The sequence below is a fragment of the Papio anubis genome, chromosome 8, assembly GCF_008728515.1.
Source record: "Papio anubis isolate 15944 chromosome 8, Panubis1.0, whole genome shotgun sequence".
In the NCBI taxonomy this organism is placed as follows: Eukaryota; Metazoa; Chordata; class Mammalia; order Primates; family Cercopithecidae; genus Papio; species Papio anubis.
This window is the reverse complement of record NC_044983.1, coordinates 58,764,248-58,791,347: the sequence shown is the minus strand read 5'-3', so window position 1 is coordinate 58,791,347 and position 27,100 is coordinate 58,764,248. Positions and strand designations below refer to the sequence as shown.

The 27,100-nt window shown below is 39.3% G+C and overlaps 1 protein-coding gene and 1 long non-coding RNA gene across 2 annotated transcripts; one reads left to right on the top strand and one right to left on the bottom strand.

Moving 5' to 3' along the window:
* Nucleotides 1-711: 711 nt before the first annotated feature.
* GGH (gamma-glutamyl hydrolase) lies at nucleotides 712-25,724 on the top strand. The gene is made up of 9 exons (XM_003902803.5): nucleotides 712-1,574; nucleotides 4,232-4,346; nucleotides 9,732-9,782; nucleotides 13,022-13,106; nucleotides 14,030-14,168; nucleotides 16,443-16,549; nucleotides 16,632-16,722; nucleotides 23,053-23,190; nucleotides 25,267-25,724. Exons 1-9 carry the CDS (start codon nucleotides 1,466-1,468, stop codon nucleotides 25,386-25,388), a joined length of 957 nt encoding a protein of 318 aa, XP_003902852.1. The 5' UTR covers nucleotides 712-1,465; the 3' UTR covers nucleotides 25,389-25,724.
* LOC108587246 lies at nucleotides 6,172-11,584 on the bottom strand. Its single transcript, XR_001905588.3, has 3 exons — nucleotides 11,502-11,584; nucleotides 6,411-6,440; nucleotides 6,172-6,300 (listed from the first exon to the last, which is right to left on the bottom strand). It is a non-coding gene; the product is annotated as an uncharacterized LOC108587246 (long non-coding RNA).
* Nucleotides 25,725-27,100: the final 1,376 nt, after the last annotated feature.

The following is a 27,100-nucleotide window of genomic DNA, read 5'->3' as shown; positions in this document are numbered from 1 at the left end:
ATTTTCTTAGTTATTAGTCAATTTTTAATTAACATTTTTATTTTTAATGTTTTTTGAAACTTCCGACCGCCAAAGTTGTGAACACATATTTCTATATTTTCTTATCAAAGTATAATATTTTGCCTTTCATATTTACATATTCACTTCACCTGGAGTTTATTTTTGTGTGTAATGCCAGGTAAAAAATTTTTCCTACGTGGATAATCAATTATTTTGGCACCACAAGTTCATATTTACAAGGCTACTTGTCTATTTAATCATGCTCAAAACCAGCTCGACCCTTTCATGTCTTTCATCACATCCTTTATTGCTTACCTCTCACCACGCCCTTCTACAGTAGCATTATTTCCTTGTTAAACCAGACCATTCACTGCATTTACTCTTCTTGCAATATGCTAAAACTGTACCTATTGTCTCTATGAGTCATGTTTTCTGCCTTTTTTCCTTACTAAATTTAAACCTCTTGTGAAAAAGACATTGTCCAATTTATATTTTCACCTTTAATACCCAGCATTGATGTAGTAGGTTTTCAAATATTCTTGTTTTATTCTGAATTTAAGTTGGCCCTTATAGATGGGAAATTTCACCTAGTACGAGCTATATATCCATATATTTAGGAACAATCACAACAGTTTTAATGAATAGGAACCAGTCATCTTTTCTGCCCTGGTGGATAGGCTACTTAGTGGTCGTCGGTGGATGGCGCTGAGAGCGGTTGATCAAAGGAACTGACCCCGTTTGCAGGCGTGGCCTGGGCGTGCTCGCTTCGCAGTAGAAGCTGGGAGTTGGGCCAGTTCTGAGCCTAGTGATGCGCCTGTGTATGTGTTCACATCGCCGTCCAGTCTTCTTCACTTCCTACAGATGCCGGGACCCCCAAAACAGCAAGATGTGGACATTCACATTCGAAGACACAGGCTGTCCGTACAGCGAACGTTGTCACCATTCCCAGACATAGGGCCCCGACTTTCAAGTAGGCGGTGCGGTTGGCGCGCAGTTCTCAGGGGCCTTCTAGAATCTCCCGCCAGCCTCCCCGCTGCCTGGTTACCACACGCTGCCAGGGACACCCAACCTCCCCTCTCGAGGGCCCAGGTTGGCCGGCCCAGCTTTGTAGGGCTGATTGAAGGCCACATCGACATAACAGTTGAAAGGGAAGGACGCGGACACCACCCGGTACCCGCCCCAGGCGTTTCCAGAGTCTCCGGTTAGGTGACCCGTGGGGGTCGCGGTCGCGGACCGGGGACAGAGCAACGGGGCGGGCGCGCAGCGCGGGCCGCAGTCCCAGAGCCGCCCACCGCCGCCCCACGGCCGCCTAGCGCGCGCCGGGACTGCATTTCCCATAGGCCCGCGCTGCGGAGCACCGCCCACCCGAGCCCCACGCGAGTGCGCGGCCGCGAGGTGTCCCCGCCGCAGCCCCAGCCCGCCGGCCCGCAGAGCTTTTGAAAGGCGGCGGGAGGTGGCGAGCGCCATGGGGAGCCCGGGCCGCCTACTGTGCGTGCTGGGCCTGCTACTCTGCGGGGCGGCGAGCCTCCGGCTGTCCAGACCCCACGGTGACACCGCCAAGAAGCCCATCATCGGTAAGGAAGCTGTGCGGGGCCGCAGCATATGGGGAGGGGCTGGGTGTCGGCGCTGGGCGCCTCCCGCCGCCGCGCTCCAGCTGTCGCGTCCTGCCGGGGGAAAAACCCCAGATGTGCTTGGCTTTTGGTGCAAGGAGGACCCCGGGCTGGGTACCGTTTGGATCGTACTGAAATGTACCTAGTTGAAGTGTCTCGTTCATTCCTTTAGACTCATATGGCTCTTAAAGATGGGAGGGAGGAGGGTGCACCGTGAAGAATCCTGCGGATTTTCTTTTTTTGTACACAGCTAGGAATTTATACTAAAATAAAACATTTCTTTTTCGCACATAGTTGGGAATTTTTTACTCATTTACATCTACACGTTCGTGCATTACATTTGTCAAAATGTCTCAGGTTGAGGGCGTATTTAAAATACCAGTGCATTGTAATATAAAATCAAGAAATTAAGGTATAATTTGGATTTTGTCATGTTCAGTAGCAGAGGACAACAGTGGCTAATATCCTAATGTAGGTTCTATTTGATGTTAAAATGCAGTACACAATTTTTCGTTTCCAACATATTTGTGTTTTAAAGAGATAGTAAAATCAGTCTGTGTTACCAAAACACACATTTGAGACAGGCCCAAGGAAGGCTACCTGGGAGAAATCATCCTGGGGTTAAAATTTGCCCAAATAAATTTGTGTGGAATTAAGATTAGTTTTATTTTGGCTGTAGGATTATGCCTTTCATACTATTTTTTTTTCTATGAAGATTATCACTGTATTCTGTAACTAAACAGAAATTAGATGAATGTTTTTTCATATAGGTAGTGCCCAATTTTCAAATGGATTGCTTACTAATATTTGGAACTTATTTCATAGCTGTTTAACATGGTGATTTGATTCTCCACGAACTAACTCAAGCTGTAATTAATGTAACAGGTTGCATATTGTGTGTCCAGAGGAGAGAAAAAAAGCAGAGGGGATTGTTTTCCCTTTCCTAGAATCAGGGGTAGCCCTGTGTCAAATATTTAAAAAAGGGACTTTGCTTTTGGTCACTGAGATCAGCACAGAATCGTTAACCGAGTACCGACTATGTACACAGTCTTGCTCTAGGAAGTGCAAAGGATTAAAAGATGACAAGGAAGCTACAAAAGTTATCAGATGGCCTTAAATTTATTGGTGAAATTTTGGTCACATTTTGAGGGAGAGGGAGAACAGCTTGAGCTCTTTTCCCAGGGATGGGAAAAGTGAGTATGCTGGGCCCAGGGGAAGGGGAGATGTTGGTGGAACTCACTTTGATGTACTTCTCTTTCTGGTAACCCTTGTGCTCCCATGATGCCCCATGTCACCTTTGTGGTACCTCACTCCATGTACCCTGTACCACTCCATTTCCTATGACATTCCTAGTTCTTTGTTCCCTAGTCAAACTTTGTAGTCCTTAGTAAAGATGATTTTACCTACCAGTAAGGACAAAAAGTCTTATGGAACAAATTTTGTCGTTTGATATGTTACCGGAATACCTGATGAATGCCAATTGTAAGAAGCTGGAAATACAAAAGTGAGTAATACAGACAACAGCTCTTCCTATCAGGTGGCCTACAGAGACTGCTTGCTGATCTGTCTCTCCCTGATCTCCTTTCCTATTGCTTTCTGCCTTCACTCACCTGGCTCTAGTAACATGGATTCCTTGCAATGTGACAGGCACCTTCCTGACACCTGGCCATTTCTCTTGCCATTCCTTTTTCCTGGATTCCTCTTTTCCCAGATATGTGAATATGGTTTACTCTGTCACCTCTCTGGAGTCCTGGCTCAAATGTCATGTTTTACCTTCTCAAGGAGGACTTGCCTGGCCACCATATTGAAGACACTGTCCTTTCCTCCACAGATGGGATCTCCTTCCCCACCTTCTTTCTCTCCTTAGTGCCTACGACCAGCCACTCTATATATTATGCCTTTTTATCTTGTTTATTGTTTGGCCTCTCTCCCCTCCCTGATACATATTTGATTTAATACACACAGGGTAGGGGTTTTTGTTTGGTTCTCTCATATTCATGTGTCCCCAGCACCTAGTTTGTTGCCTGGCATGAGGTATGATTCAACAGTATATATTGAATGACTGTAGGAATAGGAATGGTGATGTGATCCGATTTGCTTCTACGCGGGGAGCTGCTTGGAGCTTGAGGGATTTCTTAAGAAAAGATGTAAGAAGACCTTCTAAGAGTCTATTATCATAGTGCAGTGGGGAGAGGAGAGATATTGATAGTTTGGGCTAAAGTAATGTTGGAGAGGTGTGGATGGAAGATGTTTTCACTCCTTTGCTTCATTGTCAGGGAATCAGTGTGTCTGTGAGTATGTGTGGGAAAGGAGCGACAGTCTTGTAGATTTAAGGATCTGTATTCTTTAGATGGATTCTAGGTCTACAGTTGTGTGAAGGCTGCATGTGCTACTGTAGTCCTTCTTTGGCTTCCCTGATGTGGTGAGAGATAGATCTACTTGAAACCAAGATTAGCCTCCTCTGCTTCTTTCCCACAGCCTGTGGGTGGACTTGGAGGAGAAACTTCCTATTTAATTCTGTGAATTGAAATAATAAAATATGATATTTTTGCTGTGATAGATTTCAGTTTCTGAGCAAGAAGAAATTTGCTTGAAACTAAACTTTTTTTTTTTGTTATTAGGAATATTAATGCAAAAATGCCGTAATAAAGTCATGAAAAACTATGGAAGATACTATATTGCTGCATCCTATGTAAAGTATTTGGAGTCTGCAGGTGCAAGAGTTGTACCAGTAAGGTATGATTCAGTGTTTTTTTAAATTTTACTCTGTAAAGAAATTGCTGCATATGGCCGGGTGCGGTGCCTCATGCCTATAATCCCAGCAATTCGGGAGGCCGAGGCGGGTGGACTACCTGAGGTCAGGAGTTCGAGACCAGCCTGGCCAACCTGGTGAAACCCTGTCTCTACTAAAAATACAACAATTAGCTGAGTGCAGTGGTGCACATCTATAATCCCAGCTACTGGGGAAGCTGAGGAAGGAGAATCGCTTGAACCAGGGAGGTGGAGGTTGCAGTGAGTTGAGATTGTACCTGCACTCCAGTTTGAGCAACAGAGCAAGACTCCGTCTCAAAAAAATAATAATTACTGCATAATATCTCTAAAATTAGTGCTTTCTCTTTATGATTATATCGTTTAAATGCAGTAACATTGAACCTGATTTTTGCCACAAACATGTTGCTTAGAGTCTCTCATTGAATTGTTCAGTGTGGGAAGCTGTGTGTTACCTGTAACGTCATTAGAGGTACTGTATGTCATATGCATTAGCATCAAGAATGAAATGATAGTTTCCTTTACCCCAGAAAAGGTGGTCCTCACAGATACTATGAAGGTAATGGAGTAAAAGAATCTAAAATTTATGCAAACTCAGAGTGGGAGAGGGTGGTTGTGGGGGTGTGAGATAAAAAATTACATATTTGGTACACTGTACATTACTTGGGTGACTGGTGCGTTGAAATCTCAGACTTCACCACTATACAATTAATCCATGTAACCAAAAATCAATTTTACCCTAAAGGCCATTGAAAAAAAATTTTTTTAAAAAATCTACAGTTTAACCAGCTTTATTTTATAATATTAGGATAAGAGAACACTTAGGGAATGAAGGAGATTTTTAGAAAATGACTTTTAAAATACCTTCACACTCTACTTTAAAAGTTTGTAAATTACTAATGCATTAGAGTTGCTTCAGTGTAGATTATAGGTATTGCAGTTTTAAAGGCACTACATTATTTTTGTGATAAAATGCTCCTATAAGAATGAGATGATTCATCTCATATTTTCATTTAGAACTGAATTCTTCCCATATTTTTCATTTGGAAGGAGCTAACAACCAGAATCTTATATGTATTTATAATATCTTGTCAGCTAAAATTAATGTATTTTATAATCTTTCAGCACCCTCATCTAATCCATTTTGAGTGATTTCACACACAAAACACTATTTATTCTATACAACCTGTTTCTGTAAATAATTTCTCATCAAAAATTATAACAAAAGTACTGTTCAAATATACTACTACTAATAAAGCCAATATTACAATTTAGAGAATTGTATCACAAAATGGCTTTAGGTTTAGATTTATGAGAATTGTTTTCTCGTATGATCTTTTACATTTAAATTAACTGTTGCTACACCAAGATTACCATTTGCTTTTGATATTAGTCTTTCATATTTTAGTAGCATATCTAATTTTACAAATGACATTTTATTTGAAACCCATGTAACATCAGAGTTTTAGAGCTGGGTAAGAGGCTCTAGAGAGTCTTCAGAACAGTGTTTCCAAGTTTTCATCAAGGAAGCTTTTAAATGCAGACTGTTCTAGGATGTTAGCACTGACCATGTGCATGGGAGATAGGAGAGACAAAAGGCAGAACAGCCATAAAAAAGAATGAAATCATATCCTTTGCTGTGATGTGGATGCAGCTGGAGGCCTAAGTGAATTAATGCAGAAACAGAAAACCAAATACCGTATGTTTTCACTTATAAGTGGGAGCTAAACATTAGGTACACATTGAAACAAGGATGGCAGCAATAGATACTGAAGGCTACTAGAGGAGGAGGGGGATAAGGGCTGAAAACTTACCTGTTGGATACTGGACTCACTACCTGGGTGACAGGATCTTTTGTACCCCAAACCTCAGCATCACACAGTATACCCATGTAACAAATCTGCACACATACCCTCTGAATCTAAAATAAAAGTTGAAATTATACATAATAAATGAAGTAAAATCATAAATGAAAGAGGAGACATTACAACTAATGCTACAGAAATAAAAAGGTTCATAAAGACTACTTACAAGAAACTGTATGCCAACAACACGTGTAACCTAGAAGAAATGAATAAATTGTTAGAAACACACAGTCTACAAAGACTGAATCATAAAGAAACAGGAAACAAACCTGTCACCGGTGAAGAGATTGAAATGGTAATCAGTAGCCTCTCAACACAGAAAAGCCCAAGACCAGCTGGCTTCACTGGTGAATTCTACCAAACATCTAAAGCAGAATTAATACCAGCCCTTCTCACACTCATCCAAATAATTGAAGACAGTACAATTCCAAGAATGAACCCCAATGTAAACTAGGATTTGGGCAATTATGATGTGTCAGTGTGTTTTTATCAACAGTTAAAATGTACCACCCAAGATGTTAATGGAGGAAGCTATGCATCTTTTGGGGCAAGGGTTGTATAGGAAATCCTTAACCTTCCCTTAATTTTGCTGTGAACCTGAAATTACTCTAAAAAATAAAGTCTTTAAAAAAATAAAACAAAATGCCTTAAGGCAGGTAGACCAGTTTAGAGGTAGTTGCAGTAGGCTAGGTGTGAAGTGTTGAGGGCTTGGCTTAGACCGGTGGTGTGGGAATGATAGGTAAGTGTTGTTTAAAAAAAAATCACCAATATATGATGACTAATAAAAGGGCACAGGGAAGAAAAAATAGGTAAGGATGATGGAAGTTTTGAAATCATGGGAGTTTTGAAACTGAATGACATTGCAGAATATTGGTATTTATGAGAGATGCTGAGAACGTGACTGTCAGCATATAGGTTAATTTCTAGCTTGGGTTCTCAGAGTTCGTTTAAGGTATATTGTTGGAATCATGAGATCCTGTAGAAACAGTGTAATACATAGGGGCTAAGTTCACAGACTAGCCTGCAAAGGATTATCTGATGCAAAATAAGACTGAAATGATCATGATGATGTTAGGTTCATTTCTGAATTTTGGATGCTAGGAGTCAACTTCTGTGGTTTAGAAGTTAAAAGGAAGAGATGGGAGACCTGGGAAGCATTCTGAAATAGGTCAAGAAATTTGTCTTTGGTTTCCTTCTGCCTTCTTCCTGCCACCTTCTCTCTCAGGTGCTTGGTGCTCTCAGGTTGTCATAAATTCCCAGTGTGGGACTAGTGGAAAACAGAATGTCCTGCTTCCTCAGAGGTAGCATACAACAGCCCTTGGGCTGCAGCTTTTGGTTTAAAAATGTGTGTTGTTCACACAAATCAGGCTGGGCACGGTGGCTCAGGTCTATTATCCCAGCAATTTGGGAGGCCGAGGTGGGAAGATCACTTAAGCTCATGAGTTTGAGACCAGCTTGGGCAACATGGAAAAACCCCTATTTATAAAAAATTTTTTAAAAAGCCGGGAGTGGTGGCGTGCACCTATCGGCCCAGCTACTCAGGAGGCTGAGGTGGGAAAATCACTTGAACCCAGGAGGTGGAGGTTGCAGTGAACTGAGATGGCGCTACTGCACTCCAGCCTGGGTGACAGAGCCGGACCTTTCTCAAAAAAAACCCCAAAGACCACAAATCAGACTTTATAAGAGTCTGAATTTTTGGTTTTTTTGAAGACAGTTATTTGGATTGGGTTTTAAATGGGGCAAAGACTCCGCATTGGCAACAGTGCTTTGCCATCCTTTTCATGCTGCTAAAACTGTGTCATTTGCCATCATCACCAGGCTTAAGCCATTTCCTGACAGTTAAGGAGAGAATAAACTGTTTCTCATACCTTGTTGAAAGGGGCTTTTGTTTCAGGAAATGTCTGACAATGTGCAACTTACAGTTATATTCTCTGCCAGGGCCCCTAGGCACCAGAGTTGTGACATGGCACACTCCTTCCCCTGTGACAATTAAGCCTCTTAATAGTGATAAGTGGGGACCAAAACTATAGTCATGGACAATGTGGGAGCCATTTATTTAGAATTAATGAAATGACTGAAACTAGCTTGCACTGCTAGCTGGCAGGAGTCCTTGGAGTGCAGCTGTGTGATCTAAATCCATTTTGGTCCGTGATGGTAGTGGTTGCCCATTCTGGTTTAAATATCCATGGGGAGAATTCTGGGTCCTGACTGGTTGGTTCCTTTTTATTGCCACAATCTGGGGAGATTAGATTGGCAGAATACTGGGTACATGTAGATTCATATTTCACCTCCCTGTCACTTCCCAAGGCAGGGCTACCTGTCAGTATTTCTCCACTTAAGACCATGGTAAGCACCATTCTGGTATTACCCATTGCTTTTGTGGCCCTCTGCCAGGAAGAGATTACTATGAACTTGTGAAAGACAGACCTGGACTTGCAAAGCTTGTTTGGACTTGAGAGTAGATCCCAAAGTTGTTTGCTGGCAAAACACAGCCTGTGTTCTGGATATCACAGGTGTCTAGTTAATAATCGGTGTGAGGGATCTCACCTCCCCCGAAAACTTCTTTGAGGGCAGAAATGGACTAGTTGACATCTAGTCATAAGTCTACTTCCTTTAGGGCAGGTTGAGAGGACAGGTACCATTTATTCTCTCGCAGAAACCAAAGGCTGCTAAATGTGGGAGAGTTCTTGCAAGGATTTCACCGACTTGGTGCTCTCTTCCCTTATTGTTGCATTTTATTGAACTTTTGGGAAAGCAAATGTCTTACTGTGACTTAGTAAATGTTGTCGCCGTATGTCACAGATTAATCCCATCTTTTTTTTCTGGAGAAAGGGAATAAAGTCACCAATAATATGGCAATTGTTAGGAGGCCCTTAAGGGGTGTTTGATCAGGGTCTTTCAGAGTAATTACCTGGGCATTTAGGCTGTTCTACAGTCATCTCTGTAGTCTGTCAATTCAGACTAGATCTGAACCGTCCTGACTTTGAAATGCAGAGTAGTCCCTAGACTCTTGCAACTAGTTTGTTGAGGTAAGATGAAGCAGAGACTTGACATTTATTTATATATTTTTTCATCTGCCAGAGCTGCCTGTAGTTAAATAGGCATGATAAATAAAGTTACTTAAAGGAGTCTTTACATAAAACTACTGACTATTCTTACATTTCTTTTTGTAGTTTTTGGTTAGTAGAGAAATTACTGGTGCCTAAATCTCACAGTCTTTAATGTTTTGCATACTAAAACATACTTCACAATATTAAATTACGTTAGATCACAGAAAAGCATATTTACTTGTTTGATTAGCAAAACAAGGATAGAATTATGTGGCTTTCAAGTGGTTTGCAAAAATGCCTCTAGGAAAGTAGATAATATTGTCTAGTAATTAAAAATTAGTTTTTATTTGGCTTTTTAAAAGTAATGTGGTGACTTCGTTTAGAGGTTTACTTGTAAGTTTCACAAATATAACAATAACTGTTTTTATTGTTTTCAGGCTGGATCTTACAGAGAAAGACTATGAAATACTTTTCAAATCTATTAATGGGTAAGTTGGCAGCATTGGTTTGATGCGGTATATGAGTGGTCTACATATATGTCTGCTTTTGTGAAGGAAATCATACAAATATTATACATGTTTCTTTGTAACTATCTTAGAGTGGTATAGTATTTTCTGAGTTCTTTTATAGGATATATTTTCTTGGGAGATGCAAAAGTTCTTCAAAAGAGGAAGAGGCAGGTTAGAAAATGTATAATTGTTACATAGTAGACACACATAATTTTTTTAAACGTGTGACTTAATCTTTGTTCTTTTAATGCTTGTCTTAAATGTTTGAAGCTACCTTGAATGGCATGGCATACTGCTTGCATATGGAGTTTATAAGTCCAAAGTCTGAGGATGTTGATTTTTTTTTTTTTTTTCGGGTGTATTGGAAAAAACTGTTCTGTTCTCTGGTTTCACCACAAAAGATATGTTAGCTCACAGAACAAGACTTCTAATCATATGAAAAAAAATATCCACCATTACTCTTAATTTTAGGAAAGAAGGCTAATTACAGCAGTCAAAAACATTTAATTACCAAGTTGACAGAGATCAGAAAATTTGCGTATACTCTATAGGGCCTGTGAGGAAACAGGCATGCCCATACTTTATTAGAGGAAATGTAAATCATGTAGTCTATTTTGGGATAATGTTGCAATACCTATTGAAATTAGAAGTACATACACCCTTTGACCTGGGAACTTGAGGAGGAATTTTATTTTATAAGTATATCCCACATTGCATGAAGACTTAGACTCAAATATATGCATTGTGTTAGTAGTATTGTCTGTCACCCAGTAGTCCATCAGATGAGAATTGGTGAAATAAAACAGACTATGTACATTTAATAGAATACTATGCAGGAATTAAAAAATGAGGTTATCTGTAGATGCTGACTTGGATCACCATTGTCCCCCATGTGAAAAAGGCAAGGCATGTGATGGTGTGTATAGCATACACCCCGCTTGCTTTTTGTTAAAAGTCAGGGTGAAGAGATATGCATATTTCTACAAATCAACACAGCAGATTTTAATGGCAGTCATTTCTGATTGGGAATAGGGTGGGAGGAAGTATTTTACTCTAAAACGTTTTTTAAAATGAGCTTTATTATTTTTACTTCTAAAACCATGTTAATTTATTGTTTCTTTTAAAAAGCCATGTTTACAAACACCGCATGTTCTCACTCATAGGTGGGAACTGAACAATGAGATCACTTGGACTCGGGAAGGGGAACATCACACACTGGGGCCTATTTTGGGGAGGGGGGAGGCGGGAGGGGGGAGGGATTGCATTGGGAGTTATACCTGATATAAATGACGAGTTGATGGGTGCTGATGAGTTGATGGGTGCAGCACACCAACATGGCACAAGTATACATATGTAACAAACCTGCACGTTGTACACATGTACCCTAGAACTTAAAGTATAATAATTTAAAAAAAAAGCCATGTTTGGAAAATTATTTGCTTTCAGTTCAGTTTGGTTCAGTTAATATTTACTGTAAAATCATTTTAATTTAGTAAAACATTTACAATGCCCAGTATGTGCTGTGTGCAAGGTACTTTGGCATGGACAAAGATCATTAAGTCTAGGCTAGAATGTAATAGTAGAACCTCAAAAATAGACCTTTTGAATCACTTCATTTTCTTCCCACCCTCTCCCCAATTGCATTCCTGTTTGGAGAGGAATCTGAAATCAAGTAGCAGTGTAGACAGTAATACATACTTTTGGGAGCTAGCCTGTCCATTTGATCAGTATGTCTTCATGCAAACCACCAAAATGAGTCCATTTTCTATCTTCCTCACTTGCTTTCTGCATTGCCACTAATTCTTGCTCCTGTAGGCCCCTTTTCTCTCTCATGTAGTCACTGAAAGCTGCACTCCAAAGTGGGTTAAATTGGGGGCCTTATTTATATCTCAGAGTGTCACCAGAAAATGAGCTGTATTCTAATGTGACTTCAAAAGCACCTTTATTGAGTCACTATTATGCATTGGACCCCATAGTATTTTGCAGGGGGAATAACAGAGATGAAAAGACAGAGCCATGCCTTAAGGAGTTTGTCATATAGGAGGGACAGTCAGGTTTTGCTGCATGAAAGGACTTTGGGGTTAGACATACCATATTTGATCAGAGGCAGCTTTTTAAATCCTAAGTTAATGTCTGTAAGCTGGAGACCTGGGATGCAAAACATAAAAATTAAAAAATACTGAGTTAATGGAAAGAGAGAACGCTAATGAGTCTTCCCTAAGCCACTTTTAATTGTGGGATTTTCTGCTTGGGTTTGTGGTAGATATTCTCCCACACAGATGCTTATATGTTTTCTACCAGACTGTGATCTTCCTAACAGCAAAACCACTCATGTTTGTCTCTCTAGGCAAGTCCTGAGTCTAGCTCGTGGAAGAAACAGAATATATTTCTTGAATAACAACAATCTCACAAGTGATATTTCACATACCTCAAACTTGTATTTAAATATTTTCAAAATTTTAATATGTTTAATACCATTTTTCTTACCTCTTTTGAATATCCTTGGTTCTTTCAAGACGTTGCTATAAATTATAAATTTAAAAGTTTAATTTTAAAAGTTGATATAAAAACATGAAAATAGTTTTCTATATTTCACCTTTATAAGTGTGTAAAAGAATATCAAATATTTTTGATTGCCTCCTTTTCCTAGACTTTTTGTAGAATCGTAATTATGTTTCTTGAAAAAAATGTTCTAATACCATGTGTATTTCTGAAGAGACTCAGGGTGATAAGAATTAAGTTCTTGTAGAAATTTAATTCCAGCTTAAATATCTTTTTTATGACCAGCTTGTTCTTTATAGTTAAATTATTTGTGAGCTAAGTCCTACCCACCTGCAATTGATTTGGCATGACAGATCACCTTCTTTTAAACCTGGCTAAACCTGGAATTTTGTCCGTCTTTGATATCTAGCTCTGTGTACTCTTGCCCCTCCCCTACTTATTTACTTTTAATTTTCCCATACTCTATTTCATCAAATAAACTTTTTGAAGAGGTTTTTGGAAAATATTCTCTAAAGTGTTGTTAACTGCTGTAGTTTCTGAATGGCTGGGATTGTAAATATTTTATAATTTCTTTTTTGTTTTTCTAATTTTCTTCAAGGATCTTATTGCATATGTAATAAGAAAAATTGTTTTAAAATAAAAAGATTGTTTTCTGTGTGTGTATGGGTCAGGGGTGGCAAAATACACCCTATTTGATTTATGTGACGTTGTTTCAGAATCCTTTTCCCTGGAGGAAGTGTTGACCTGAGGCGCTCAGATTATGCTAAAGTGGCCAAAATATTTTACGACTTGTCCATACAGGTAAATATCAGTTATTGCTTGTTATTCCAGATGGATTTTTGTAAGTTTTGTAAGTTTTGTAAGTTTTAGTGAGAGTAGTTCTTGTTTTAAGCAGATAGTAATGCTCCCTTCAAAATTACCCTTAGCCTCATCATACCTTTAACCTTGAGGCACCTGTTCTTGGCTGCACCCAAATAAAAGTGTTTTCCATGTGCTTCATCTAATCCTGGGCTTCCAGAGACCCTTCAGAGCCCTGCTGACTGGTCCTCTCTTGATGCTTGTTAATGTGAACCATGTCCTCATGTGGTGTAGACATTTTGATGTCTCTCTCTGTCCTCTTATTTTATTTTATTTTTTTGCGGCATTGTTTCTGTGTTATTAATTCTCACTTCTTGAAATCTGTTCTTCTTCCCAACTCATTCAATCCTATTAGAACTTTCTTCACAGGTACCGTAGACTCCATGTTCATTTACCAAGCAGAGCTTCTGAGCCTCTGACTTCTCCTTTGTAATGGTCACAGTGGGACTGCCTTTGTACCATAGCTCAAACCCTTACTGTTTCTCTCCTCAACTATTAACAGTGATTTTTAAATTAATCTTGCTAGCCCTAGTATCTTACCAATCCCCGCTTAAATATTTCCCTAAATAAGTGTTTTTAGCCTTTGAAATACTTGTTTCAAACTTTTAATAGCTAAGGTCAGTAATCTGTAGGCTTTTATAGTCTTTGGGTCAAGATATACAGTGTGTCCACAGCTCATGTTTTCCAGCCTGTGTGGGAGCTTGGTCTGAAGGGAGAGTAAGTGATAGCCTACTTATGGATCCTGGAGAATGCTTCAGAAATCCATGTGTAACTCAGGTGCCTGTTTGGTAATGACAAAAGATATGGCTAATTTTTATTTTGAAAAGTTTGAATAAACTTAGTTTTCTCTTTTTCTACTTGCAAAGAGTTTTCATGATGGAGACTATTTTCCTGTGTGGGGCACATGCCTTGGATTTGAAGAGCTTTCACTACTGATTAGTGGAGAGTTCTTATTAACTGTCACAAATACTGTTGACGTGGCAATGCCGCTGAACTTCACTGGAGGTAAGAGTACTCTTTCAACCCTCTAAAAAATATTTGCTGGGCAGGATTAGTAAGTAGCAAATATGAAAGTAAAAGTGCTTATTTTTATTTTCTTTTTAGCCTTTTCCCTGAAGAAAAAAATGCTTACAACATTAGCATTTAATTTATTTACACAGGTTGAAGATGTGAATTACCATCCTTATACTCATTTATGAGGATGACTTAAGGAATTGTGAATTTTAATAACTCATTGCTTCTAGTGATATCAGGACTGTGTGTGATGAAGAACTCTGAAATGGAATCTGGTTTTGAGTCCTAGTTTTCTCACTTTGACCTTGAGGAATCATTTTTACCTCTGAGGTTCAGTGTCCTCATTTGCAAAAGGGTCTAACGCTTAGGGGTTTTTTTGTGTGTGAGAATTAAATAAGTTTTTTTTTTTTTTTTTTTTAAGACAGAGTCTGTCACTCTGGAGCGCAGTGACGCAATCTCGGCTCACTGCAACCTCCATCTCCAGGGTTCAAGGGATTCTCCTGCCCCAGCCTCCTGAGTGGCTGGGACTACAGGCATGCGCCACCACACCTGGCTGAATTTTGTCTTTTTAGTAGAGACAAGGTTTCACCATGTTGGCCAGGCTGGTCTCAAACTCCTGACCTCTGGTGATCCGCCCACTTTGGCCTCCCAAAGTGCTGGGATTAGAGGATCCACCGGGAAGCGCTGTATTTACTCAGCAACCAGGAACTCCAGTGAGTTTTGGTGTCTAGAGTTTTCACTGGAATGTTGTTATGAAATAATTGATTGAATCATTGCCTATGTGACTGAACTCAAATCTCCAGCCCCTCTTTCATACTTGGAGATTGATTGGGCTGGCTCGAAGTTTCAACTTTCTGATCATGAAGTTAGTGTTTCTTTTTTTTTTTTTTTTTTTTGAGACGGAGTCTCGCTCTGTCACCCAGGCTGGAGTGCAGTGGCCTGATCTCAGCTCACTGCAAGCTCCGCCTCCCGGGTTCACGCCATTCTCCCGCCTCAGCCTCCCAAGTAGCTGAGACTACAGGCGTCTGCCACCTCGCCCGGCTAGTTTTTTGTATTTTTTTAGTAGAGACGGGGTTTCACCGTGTTAGCCAGGATGGTCTCGATCTCCTGACCTCGTGATCCGCCCGTCTCGGCCTCCCAAAGTGCTGGGATTACAGGCTTGAGCCACCGCGCCCGGCCGAAGTTAGTGTTTCTAATGATTAGTCTTCATCCTGAAATATTTGAGGGACCCACCTTGAATTACCACATTAGCATAACAAAAATACTTTTATCACTCCAGGAATTCTAAGGGTTTTAGAAGCTTCCTGTCAGGAACCCAGGACGAAGACCAGAAAGATTCTTAATGATACCACTCTGTATAAGTAGATAATGATTGTTGTTGGTTACTTGATCTCTGAATGCTTAGAATTGAAGCCACCAGCTATTTCTGTTCTCTTGAGGATTTTGCAAGGAAAGTAGCAGTCATACTTAAAACTTATAGAATGCTTTATGCTTTTGAAAGCTCTTTCTTCCATTGTCTCACTTAATAATTGCAAAAACCCGGTGGGAAGTACATGTATTAGGTCAGAGTACTTTGGTTCTGTTGCCAGAACCCAGTTTATACAGAAAAGGAATGTTTCAGGGAGCTGCGATTTTCATGGAAGTCTCTAGCAAGAATAAGGGGCCTGGTTTGCAACAGCTGGCACTATCGCCTTGAAAACGTCAGTTTCTTTTTTTCAAAATCTGTTTGTTGGTGTTTGAGTCTGTGCAGTACCTTCAGGGTTGACCACTAAGATATATTGCTTTTTGATCTGTTTACTGAGTCAAAATTTCTTGGCTTGGTTCGTGTTCTTTTCTACATTGTTTTTATTTTTATTTGTTTGTCCCAGATACTTCTGAAAATATGTTGAAAGTTTTGGATCCTTTCCTGGGCAAATACGTACACCCATGGAAAGTTTTAACTGTTTTTCAGAATAGTCTGTGGAAATCTAGTTAAGATTCCCTGCCTGTTCTATAGCTTGCCAATACTCATATCAGAAGAATTTTACTTATTCATGTTAAAATTCTAGAAGAAAATTACTTATATCTGGAGCATATTTGAGTTTATGTTAAACACATTTTGTAACTTGATTGGAATACTTCTATGGAAATGATGTGTTTTGCGTATCATTTAGTCATCTTGATTATATCTTCATAATGGCTTCTCTTTGGGTGCAGATAAGCGATTTCGGTGGATTTTGTTTTTTGTGTGTTTAAATTATTTCTCTTGTACTTAAATTATTTCAGGTCAATTACACAGCAGAATGTTCCAGAATTTTCCTACTGAGTTGTTGCTGTCGTTAGCAGTAGAACCTCTGACTGCCAATTTCCATAAGTGGAGCCTCTCCATGAAGGTATCACACTAATTACACAATGAAATTATTATGTTTAGAATAACTGCAGAAGTAATCATTTTGTTTTGTTTTCGTATTCTAGAATTTTACGATGAATGAAAAGTTAAAGAAGTTTTTCAGTGTCTTAACTACAAATACAGATGGCGAGATTGAGTTTATTTCATCAATGGAAGGTATATCACTATAGCATGTACACTTTATTTCATTTATTTTATATTTTTGAGTTTTGATTTTGTATGTCTTAAAATCATGTTACTTTGGGGCCTGAAGATGGATGTTAGGGCATTTTCGGAGACAGGAGACGTGTTTTGTCCGTGTTTCAAATTAATTGCAGTTTTCCTGGGTATTTTCCTGAATGAAGTGGTGAAGAAGAAAAGTAAAAGAATAAAGGGGGTGGAGATGAAGAAAGAAATGAAGAAAATGACTTCTGTTTCTGGCAATATTGCAGATTAAATAACTTGATAGACTTTCCTCCAGCCAACAACAAAATAAATGTGGGTGATAACGGAAAAACATAGTAAATACGCTGATGAATTGGCAAACAAATAAAGATACTCAGGTTCAAAATTTTAAGAGTTGAGTGGAATATTTAAACCAGTGTTGTTACTGAATCAGGAGAACTTGAGACAGTCAGGACCCTCTACATGGAGCAGGACTTGGAAGGCTATACCTGCAATGTCAGGCTGAACTCAAAATACAGCTGGAATCCGCCCTACAGAATGGCAAGGAGAATTGCCCATCCTGAGCCTTGGGGCTAAGGGAGTGGGATGGGGGTCAGTGAATAAAGCCTTGAATGTTTATAATGATGGGCTGTTCTCCTAGTGTGGCCAGCATTATACTAACTGGGAAGTTGGACAAATCTTAAGTAAGTAATTTTGTTCAGGGTTGTCTCAGACTGGTAATGCCCTCACATGTGATGCTGAAGCAAATGTAAATAATTATTTTGAGAGGACCAGAGGTCCATCCCAGGCTTCATGGAATTTCCATATATGAAGTTTGAAGGAAAATGAACACTTCACAGCCAAAATACTACTAATGTACAAGCAAGCAAAGTACTGTGAATGAGAACTTGCAGAGATAACAGATGTGGAAGCAGACCTGCATAAATGTTAGATATTAGTATTATGAGATAAAGTATAATATATTTTAAGTTTTAAAGAAAGAAATAAGAATGCTTGCAAATATAGGCATGAAACAATCAGATTTGAAAATAACCAAATTCAGCTATTAGAAATTATAATTGAGGCTAGGTGTGGTGGCTCACACCTGTAATCCCAGCACTCTGAGAGGCCGAGGTGGATCACCTGAGGTCAGAAGTTCAAGACCAGCCTGGCCAATGTGGTGAAATCCCGTCTCTACTAAAAATACAAAAAAAAAAAAAAAAAAAAAAAGAAAGCCGGACATGGTGGCATGTGCCTGTAGTCCCCTACTTGGAGGTTGCAGTGAGTCGAGACTGTGCCACTGCACTCCAGCCTGGATGACAAAGCGAGACTCTGTTTCAAAAAAAAAAGAAGAAATTGTAATTGAAATAAAACCCTCAGTAGACATGTTAATCAGAAGGTTAGACACAGTTGAGGAGAAGTTAATGAACTAGAATAGAAGATAGATGTGAAGGAACCATTCAGCATCCAACATAGCCAGACATGTAAATGTAAATGCCAAATGTGTCAGAAGAAAGGTGGGAATCTGGAGGGTAAAGTGATTTCTTACATACCTAACCAGAACTCTTGAAGGAATGGGAAAAAGTAGGACAGAGACAGACTCTTTTTTCTGTGTTTAAAAAAAAAAAAATTCAGGTGGGTAAAAGACCTAAGGAGAAAGGCACACTACAATAAGGTTTTAGAAAAAGTAAAGGAGAATTGTCTTTATGATCTTGTTTAAGGGAAGGAGTTTTGAAGACAAAATATAAACAAACCATAAAGGAAAAGATTGATGAATTCAATCAAATGAAGAAGTTGTGTTCATAAAAGAAAACAAATTACACAAGGAAAAAAAGGGGAGGTATTTGTAATGCATATAACTGACAAAAGTTGTGCGTCTAGCTTACATACAGTAAAGCTATGTAATTTAAGAAGAAAAGATAACTTATGAAAAATGGATATGAGGGCTGGGCATGGTAACTCACGCCTGTAATCCCAGAACTTTCAGAGACCAAGGCGGCAGATTGCTTGAGGTCAGGAGTTTGAGACCAGCGTGATCAACCTAGTGAAACCGCGTCTCTACTAAAAATACAAAAATTAGCCAGGCGTGGTGGCACACACTTGTAATCCCAGCTACTTGGGAGGCTGAGGCAGGAGAATTGCTTGAACCTAGCGGGCGGAGGTTTCAGTAAGCTGAGATTGCACCACTGCACTCCAGCCTGGGCGACAGAGTGAGACTCAGCCTCAAAAAAAAAAAAGAAAAAAAAAAGGATATGATATTTGAATAGATACCATACCAGAGAAACTTGTCCACTTATGGCTTGGTGAAATAAGTTGCTCAGTGTAATTACAGGGAATTAATTCATGATCAGGGAATGCAAATGGAAACCAAAGTAAAAACCATTTTATACCCATCAGATTGGCAAAATTAAGAAGCCTGCTGATAACTAGTGTTACCCAGGATGTGGCACAGCAGGTGCTTTCATGCACTTATGATTGGAAAACATTTTGGCATTTCTTAGTAAAATCAAACATTTTCCAGTTTTGTTACCTGGCAGTTTTATTTATTGGTTAAAAAATACCTTAATTAAATAATTTCATGTATGTAGAAATGTACGTGACATTATGTTCATACCAGCAAAAAAATGGGAAACCACTCAAAAGTCCAATAGTGCAAAGGATAAGTAATACTACATAGCTATTAAAATCAGTGAGCACACTGGCGTGTACCACTGAATGAATTATGAAGACAATTTTGAGTTGAAGCAAGTCCCAAGGGAATACATGCTGTATGTTTTCATTTATATGATAATTAAAATTTAGCAAAAAAGAAACAATGTATTGTTTGGTGGTAAATTTAAGGCAAGGATGGGGTGATGAATAAATATGAGAGCTGAAGGGGTGGGAAGGACAGTAGAAGGGCTTTGGAAGTATTAGTCATGTTTCCTCCTCCCAATCCGGCAGACCTCACTACATCAGCATTAACCACCTGCTACCTGGATTGCTGCATCAGCAGCCTTCTAAGGCTTCCAAAAACCCATCTTCTTCCAGCCACCCACTCGTGTTCTGCTGAAGAACCAGTCTGATAATATTGCCTGAACAAAACTCCTCAGTGGCTCGTCTTCATGGGAGGATGAAGTCTAGATTTATGAGCTCACTTCCTCCACGCCCTCTCTCTGCCTTCACCTCTAGCTTGTACCCTGCTAGAGTAGCATGACCCTGCTACACACAGCCCTTCCACAGAGCCATGCTTCTTGGCTCTGCGCTCCTCATGTGCTTTCCTCTTCTCTGAAAAGCTCCCGCTTTCCCCTATTTGTTTCTCCTGATGAACTCTTAGCCGTCTTGAAAAACCCAGGCCACTTGTCATCCCTAGAGGCCTTCTCTACCATCATTCCTCTTCTCCACAACCTTGGTGCTTTGTGCTATGTGGGAATGTTTCCTAAGAGCACGTATTTGCTCTTGTTCTACCATCCCTCTAGATGAAGAGCTCTTTGAGATCAGGAACTGTATCTTATTCTCCTTTGTGTTTCCAGGGCTTTATGTAAACCTCATAGATGTTGAATGAATGCCTACTTATTTAAATGATAGAATATTGGGTTAGAAGTTAGGGAATCAGGTTCCATGTTGGTTCTGCTTTTGACTATGCCATACCAGGCTCATTTGAAAATTTTCTCCCACCTCCAAAATAGGAACACTTGAGATGCTTTATTATTTGCATATTTTCTTTCCCCTCTTGATACTTTTGTCTAAATCAGTGAGGCAGGGTATGATTCCTCATTTTCAGGAAACTGCACTGGTCTTTTAGTAATGCAGTTTACTAAAGAAGAGTAAATTTCACTTGTTACTGAATGTCGGTGACTTCAAAAAGTTTATGGGAAAAATTGAATTAAAATATAAAAATAAAAACTATAAACTTTGTTTCTCAAGCTCTATCAAGTTTAAGACATTTTTGCCCATGATGATACCAGCCTTTTAGTTCATCCCTAAAGAACTGAGAGTCCTGTGAATTGAACCATGTCAAATGCAGTCTTTTTTACATTCTTAACAGAAATAAGTGCCCTTTAAAGACTTTTTAAGATCAGGAAACAAGAATAAGTCAGAAGGAGCCAAATCAGGACCATAAGATCCTAATGGGTTCTCATCAAAATGCTCACTAAATAGCCCTTGTTGGATGAAAGGAATGAGCAGGAACAATGTCATGGTGGAGAAGGACTCTGGAGAAGCTTTCTTGGGCGTTTTTCTGCTAAAGCTTTGGCTGACTTTCTGAAAACACATAAAAAGCAAATGTTACTGTTCTTTGGTTCTCCAGAAAATCAACAAGCAAAATGCCTTGGAGCATCCAAAAAAACATTATGACCTTTGCCCTTGACCAGTTCACTTTGGCTTTGACTGGACCACTTCCATGTCTTGGTAGCCATTGCTTTGATTGTGTTTTCAGGTTCATACTGGTAAAGCCGTGTTTTATCTGCAGTGGCAGTTCTTCAAAGTAATGCTCTAGGGTCTTGATCCCACCTGTTAAAATGTCCATTGAAAGTTCTCCTCTTGTGTGCAGCTGATCTGTGTGCAGTGGTTTTGGCACCCATCGAGTGGGAAGTTTGTTCAACTCTGGTTTTTCAGTCAGGGTTGTGTAAGCTGTCCCAATTGAGATGTCTGTGGTATTGGCTATTCTGCTGTTTATTGTCGATCTTCTTCCACTAAGACACGAACAAGATACATATTTTCCTGGCAAATTGATGTGATAGTCTGCCTGGAGGGCTTCAACATTGTGTCATTCCGTCTTAAAATGAGTTATCCATTGGGAAAGTGCTGACTTCTTTGGGTCATTATCCCCATACATTTTTCATAAAGCGTTAGTGATTTCACCATTCTTTCATCCAAGCTTCACCATAAATTTGCTATTTTTTCTGTCTTCAATTTTAGCAAAATTCATATTGCTGTTATAGGGGTTCTTTTAAAACTGATGTCTTATCCTTCTTAGTGCCTCATACTCGATCCTGTTCATACAAGTTACTTCAAGTTTATTTTGGTGCAAAAAAGTTGAAACCCTTGCATAATTTTTTTCATAATACACATTTTCCATGAGCTTTTTGAAGACTTCTTATATATATGTTATGTATGTCTCTCTTTCTCTTTCTGTCTCTGATTCTATTGGATGTAAATCCTTTTTATGATTTAAGACATTTTTTGTCCTCAATAGTGCTTCATGCATTGGAAAATTTACTAGAAGATCTGCCTTTCAGTTAACCGTACATCACAGTTAATTTGCTAGTCCCCCAGCCTGTGGGCCTCTTGCCGGTAGCTTCACAGGTAGTCCCAGAATAGAGAGGAAGAAATGGTAGTGTCACACGAAAGTGGGGGAGGCAGGGAGCTGAGTGCCTGGAATTGCATGAGGCGGCAGTTTCCTCTCGTGAATATCCACAAAGCTGGGATAAAATGTTTCCCTTCTGTGGCCTGCTCTCTAGTCAGAAAGCTTACTGGGATGAGAATGGACAGTGCTCTTACCCCTAGATATCTCTTCTTTCATTAATTGTCTTCATTCCTCCAAGTACTTTCTGATGGTGGTCATGGTTACAATTCCAAAGCAAAAAATAATAGAGGGGAGATTTTTATTTTTTTCAAATCAAAATGAGGGAAAGGCACATCTGAAAAAGAGATGAATATGTGTATTTTTCTGAAGGTAACTATTACACATATTCACATTTTCTTGAATTGTGGAATTGTTCATGCTTATGTAAAAGTAGAGAGAGTAATATGAACCCTGGGTGTCTGTCTCAGTTAGCTTCGACGATTGTCAGTAGCTCTGTGTCCCTTCTTGTTTTATGTCTGCTTTTAAATTTCTAAAAAGTATTTTAAAAATGTATACCACAAAGTCATCAGTCATTCCATAGACTGAGAGAGAGAGACACAGTTCAGGCTGGGACAAACTGGCTTGTGTGAAAGGACACCAGAAGTGCTGCCATACTTCATTCTCATATGAATAAGTCGTTATGGGAGGACAGGAAAGCATGTTATGAGACGGGAGAGAAGGAGACCAACTGTGGAAGAAGCTTGTATCACCAATAAAATGTGCATGTGACTTTTGGACAGGGATACATTCCTCAGCTCAGCTTCTACTTTGCTATGAATATCTTGAAAAGCAAATCGCTCTACAAATTGTAAAAGGTTTGCTAATCAGTGAAGTACATTACTGGGAATTTTCACAGTGAGTGTGAATGGAAATTATTTTGTGTCTGAGAGAATATGTACAATTTTACCTTGTCTGCTATTGTGAGTTATAATATGTTTTACATAAGACATAAGCCAATTTCATTATAAGTAACATCTTAAACCATTCTTAGTACTTACTAATTTGTGTTCTTACAGGATATAAATATCCAGTATATGGTGTTCAGTGGCATCCAGAGAAGGCACCTTATGAGTGGAAGAATTTGGATGGCATTTCCCATGCACCTAATGCTGTGAAAACTGCATTTTATTTAGCAGAGTTTTTTGTTAATGAAGGTAATATGAGGGTATATAATTTTGTCATTTTGGGGTGGTTTTGAAGAAAATTGCCCTCATCTGAACTTTTACCTACCTTTTTGCTCTATAAATGTTTTGAAAGTTCTATAGGTTTAACTTTAATGAATAATACAAATGTTAAGTAATGTGAAAGCCCTGAAATTGAGATGTTAGGTATTCTGATAAAACCAGGACAGTTATTTCAATTAACAGTATCATACATGCTTCAGTGGGCAGAATTCTTGAACAACAGCATAAAGAATGTTGAGAGTTTTTTTTTTTTTCTTTCTTTTTCTTTGTTGTTTTTGTTTTGTTTTGTTTTGTTTTGACAGGATCTTGCTCTGTTGCCTAGGCTGAAATGCATTGATGTGATCATAGCTTATTGCAGCCTCAAACTCCTGGGCTCAGGGGATCCTCCTGCCTCAGCATCCTGAGTTGCTGGGACTACAGGTGCACACTACCATGCCGAGCTCTTTCTTCTCGGATACTTTTCATTTAGATTCTTCCCCATTACTCTCCATTTTTAAGAATAATGCTTTAATTATAACAGTCTCTGAGAATTAGGTGTTACTTTTCCAAGACAGTGATAGAAATTGAATATATACCACCAGTTGGTGATTTTAAGGCTACCTGTCTGTAGGCGTTGGCATAGTGGAGAAAGCAGATAAACTCTGCCTGCTTTTTGGTGATGAAAACATAGACATATTCATGCCGTGTTATGTTTGTGGTAAACCAAGAATTTGGTTGTAAATGCTCATTTCTTAGTTGAGCATTTTAGGTACAATAAGTCCTATGATTTAAGCAGAACTGTGTATAGCAGGTCCTTGAACAACATTGTTTACTTTGAAGCTGTTTCATTATAACATTGATGGAAAATGGTTTTGTTATACATTGTTTTGCTTAAAAGTAGTACAAGAACCTATCAATGATGTTAAGTGAGACTGTAAGACAGAGGTACAGAAACAACTTGTAAAGGATAGAGATCACTTTGGTGAGGTATAGCCATTTAAAGACTTCAGTGAACTTTGTTGTCATTCCATCTCCAAGCTTGCCCTAAGTTTTTATCAACTCTCCTGCCATTGCTGGGAAGTTAAGTACTTCCTACTGAGTTTACTCTGCTTTAGAATTATGCAAAGCTGAGTGGGTGGTTTTATGACAAAAACTCCAAATTAAAAAAAAAAAAGTATCCCATATACAGTATTAGTCCAAAGGAACGTTTTCATGTGTGTGTGGAGTGAATGAGGGCAGCAGTGGCAGTGCCGCATTTGCTGCAGTAGTAGTCACGTGGCGTTTAGTCTATGTGGTCTTTATCTTCCAACATTCTTCTTTCTAAAAATGCCGTAAGAGCCTGTATTTACTTTGACTTTGGGAGCTCTAGGAGCTCTCACCTCCTCACATTTCAGCTTCCCTCATGCCGAACTTCTCACTGTGCCTCCTAGTTTTTCGTAATTCTGCCTTACCTGTGAAAATGTCTCACTTCTCCGTCTGCCTCAGCTTCGCCAGTTTCTCCATCCTTTTTACTCTTGTAGCATCCAGTGATGATATGCCATAAAAACATTTTTATCATATGATTCTGTGTGGTTACGAGGCTGAACTTCTTGAGTGTTAGGATCTGTTCTGTTTATAGTTCCATCCCCAGGCTGTGTATCAAGTCTTGTGTACACATAGCCACTTGGTAAGTATTTGAATGAGTTGCTGATTGAGCACCACATGGGATATGCTGCAGGGCGAATGCAGCACAGCTGCTGTGTCTGTGGGCGACTGTGCCATAAATCGGGCACTGCTTTATTTGGGGAAATGTTGTAAAGCATTTCCCTCCCTCCCTCCCTCCTCCTCCTCCTCCTTCTTCCCCCTCCCCCTCCCCCTTCTCCTCCTCCTCCTCCTCCTTGAAAGCAAGTTTATTAGAGAAGTAAAGAAAAAAAAAGATGGCTGCTCTATAGGCAGAGCAGTCGTATTTCTCTTCTTGTTGATATTTTCCCACTTAATAATGCTGATTGCAGGAAGAAATGTTATAAAATAGTCTCTTGAAGATTTTGTCATCTAATATTTTTAAAAATTAACTTTTTTTTCTTCCAGCTCGGAAAAACAACCATCATTTTCAATCTGAATCTGAAGAGGAGAAAGCACTGATTTATCAGTTCAGTCCTGTTTATACTGGAAATATTTCTTCATTTCAGCAATGTTATATATTTGATTGAGAATCTTCAATTTGTTGACAGAGCAAATTTGAATAATTCCATGATTAAACTGTTAGAATAACTTGCTACTCATGGCAAGATTAGAAAGTCACAGATTCTTTTCTATAATGTGACTGGCTCTGATTCTTCATTCAGTATAGGACTATTTATATAATGTTTGATAATTAGTGAGACATAAATAATCAGAGTGTTTTCATGGAAAAGCCTTATATCTGAAGATTGGAAAAAATAAATTTACTGAAATACAAATTTTTTTCTAATTGATTTGCTTTGGAAATAAATACCTGCCCACCCCGTCCTCCTTGCTGAAAAAGAAAAGAATCTTTTAAAATCCTACCACTTGTTCATTGTGATGTCTCCCTCCTTTGGGTCTCAGGAGTATGTGTGTGTGTGTGTGTAGGTATGTGTGTATAGATATGTGTGTGTATGTGTGTATCTCCTTTTCTGCCCTGTGTTAACTTCACATTTCAAGCGTACACATCCTGAAAACAGAGTCTGTGTCTTGAACTTTTTATCTTTCAGTGTCTAGCCCAGTAGGCCCTCACTAAGTAATTGTCACTACTTGTAAGTTTTTTCCCATGGAAAATAATTTAAAAGCTGTCATATATTTATTTTGGCACACTTTAATGTACTTTTCTTTCTGTCTTTTTTTTTTCTTTTCTTTTTTTTTTTTTTTTCTTTTTTGAGATGGAGCTTCTCTCTTGTCACCCAGGGTGGAGTGCAATGATACAATCTCAGCTCACTGCAACCTCCGCTTCCTGAGTTCAAGCGATTCTCCTGCCTCAGTGTCCTGAGTAGCTGGGATTACAAGCATGCGCCACCACACCCGGCTAAATTTTGTATTTTTAGTAGAGATGGGGTTTCGCCATGTTGGCCAGGCTGGTCTCAAACTCCTGACCTCAGGTGATCCACCAGCCTCGGCCTCCGAAAATGCTGGGATTACAGGCATGAGCCACTGCACCTGGCCAACTTTAATGTATTTTTCAATCCGTGCTACTTTCCTCCACCCTTCACCATCCCATATAACCCTCAGAAGTATGAAATTTAGGAACTCCTTGAGGACAACCAAGCTGCTGGAAGGAAGAGAGAGAGGGTTTGCTGAGCTGTGAATGGTAAATGGTATTTGTACATCTGTTCTCTGTGGGCTTCCAGAGCTTCTGCAAGAGAAGGGGAAATAGAGAACCGTGAGTAGGGATGATGTTGGAGGGCATCGTGGACGATTTCACACGCAATAAGAGAAGAACAATCACCTGCAGACACTGAGCTAAGCCGTAATCTTTGGAGAGTGGGGACAAATGCACATATAAATTGGAAGAGATTAATACATTTAATTAACAAAGAACTTTACTAGAAATGTGGCAGATTTAGTTTCTGTCTGTGAACATGAGTATTTGTTGAGTCTTACTGTTGAATGTGCCTGGCTAAGTTTTTGTCTCCTACCACTAGAAAAAGGTAGTGACACTATTATTGCTCACGGTGCCGGGGTTTTTCCCAACCCATTTGTGTTGAAACCATACAGAACTGCTTATCTGTGCAGTTCCCAAGAACAACTTCATCCGGACTCTGGTTACTCATGATGCTGCATCCTCCATCCTTTTCCTTGAATACTGGCTTCCAGAGGTTCTTACTGTGCTTCATAGACCACCACAAATGCAAGAAGATGTGTTTCTGCTCATGTTCAGCTTATCGTTTTTCCCATCATGTATTTTTTT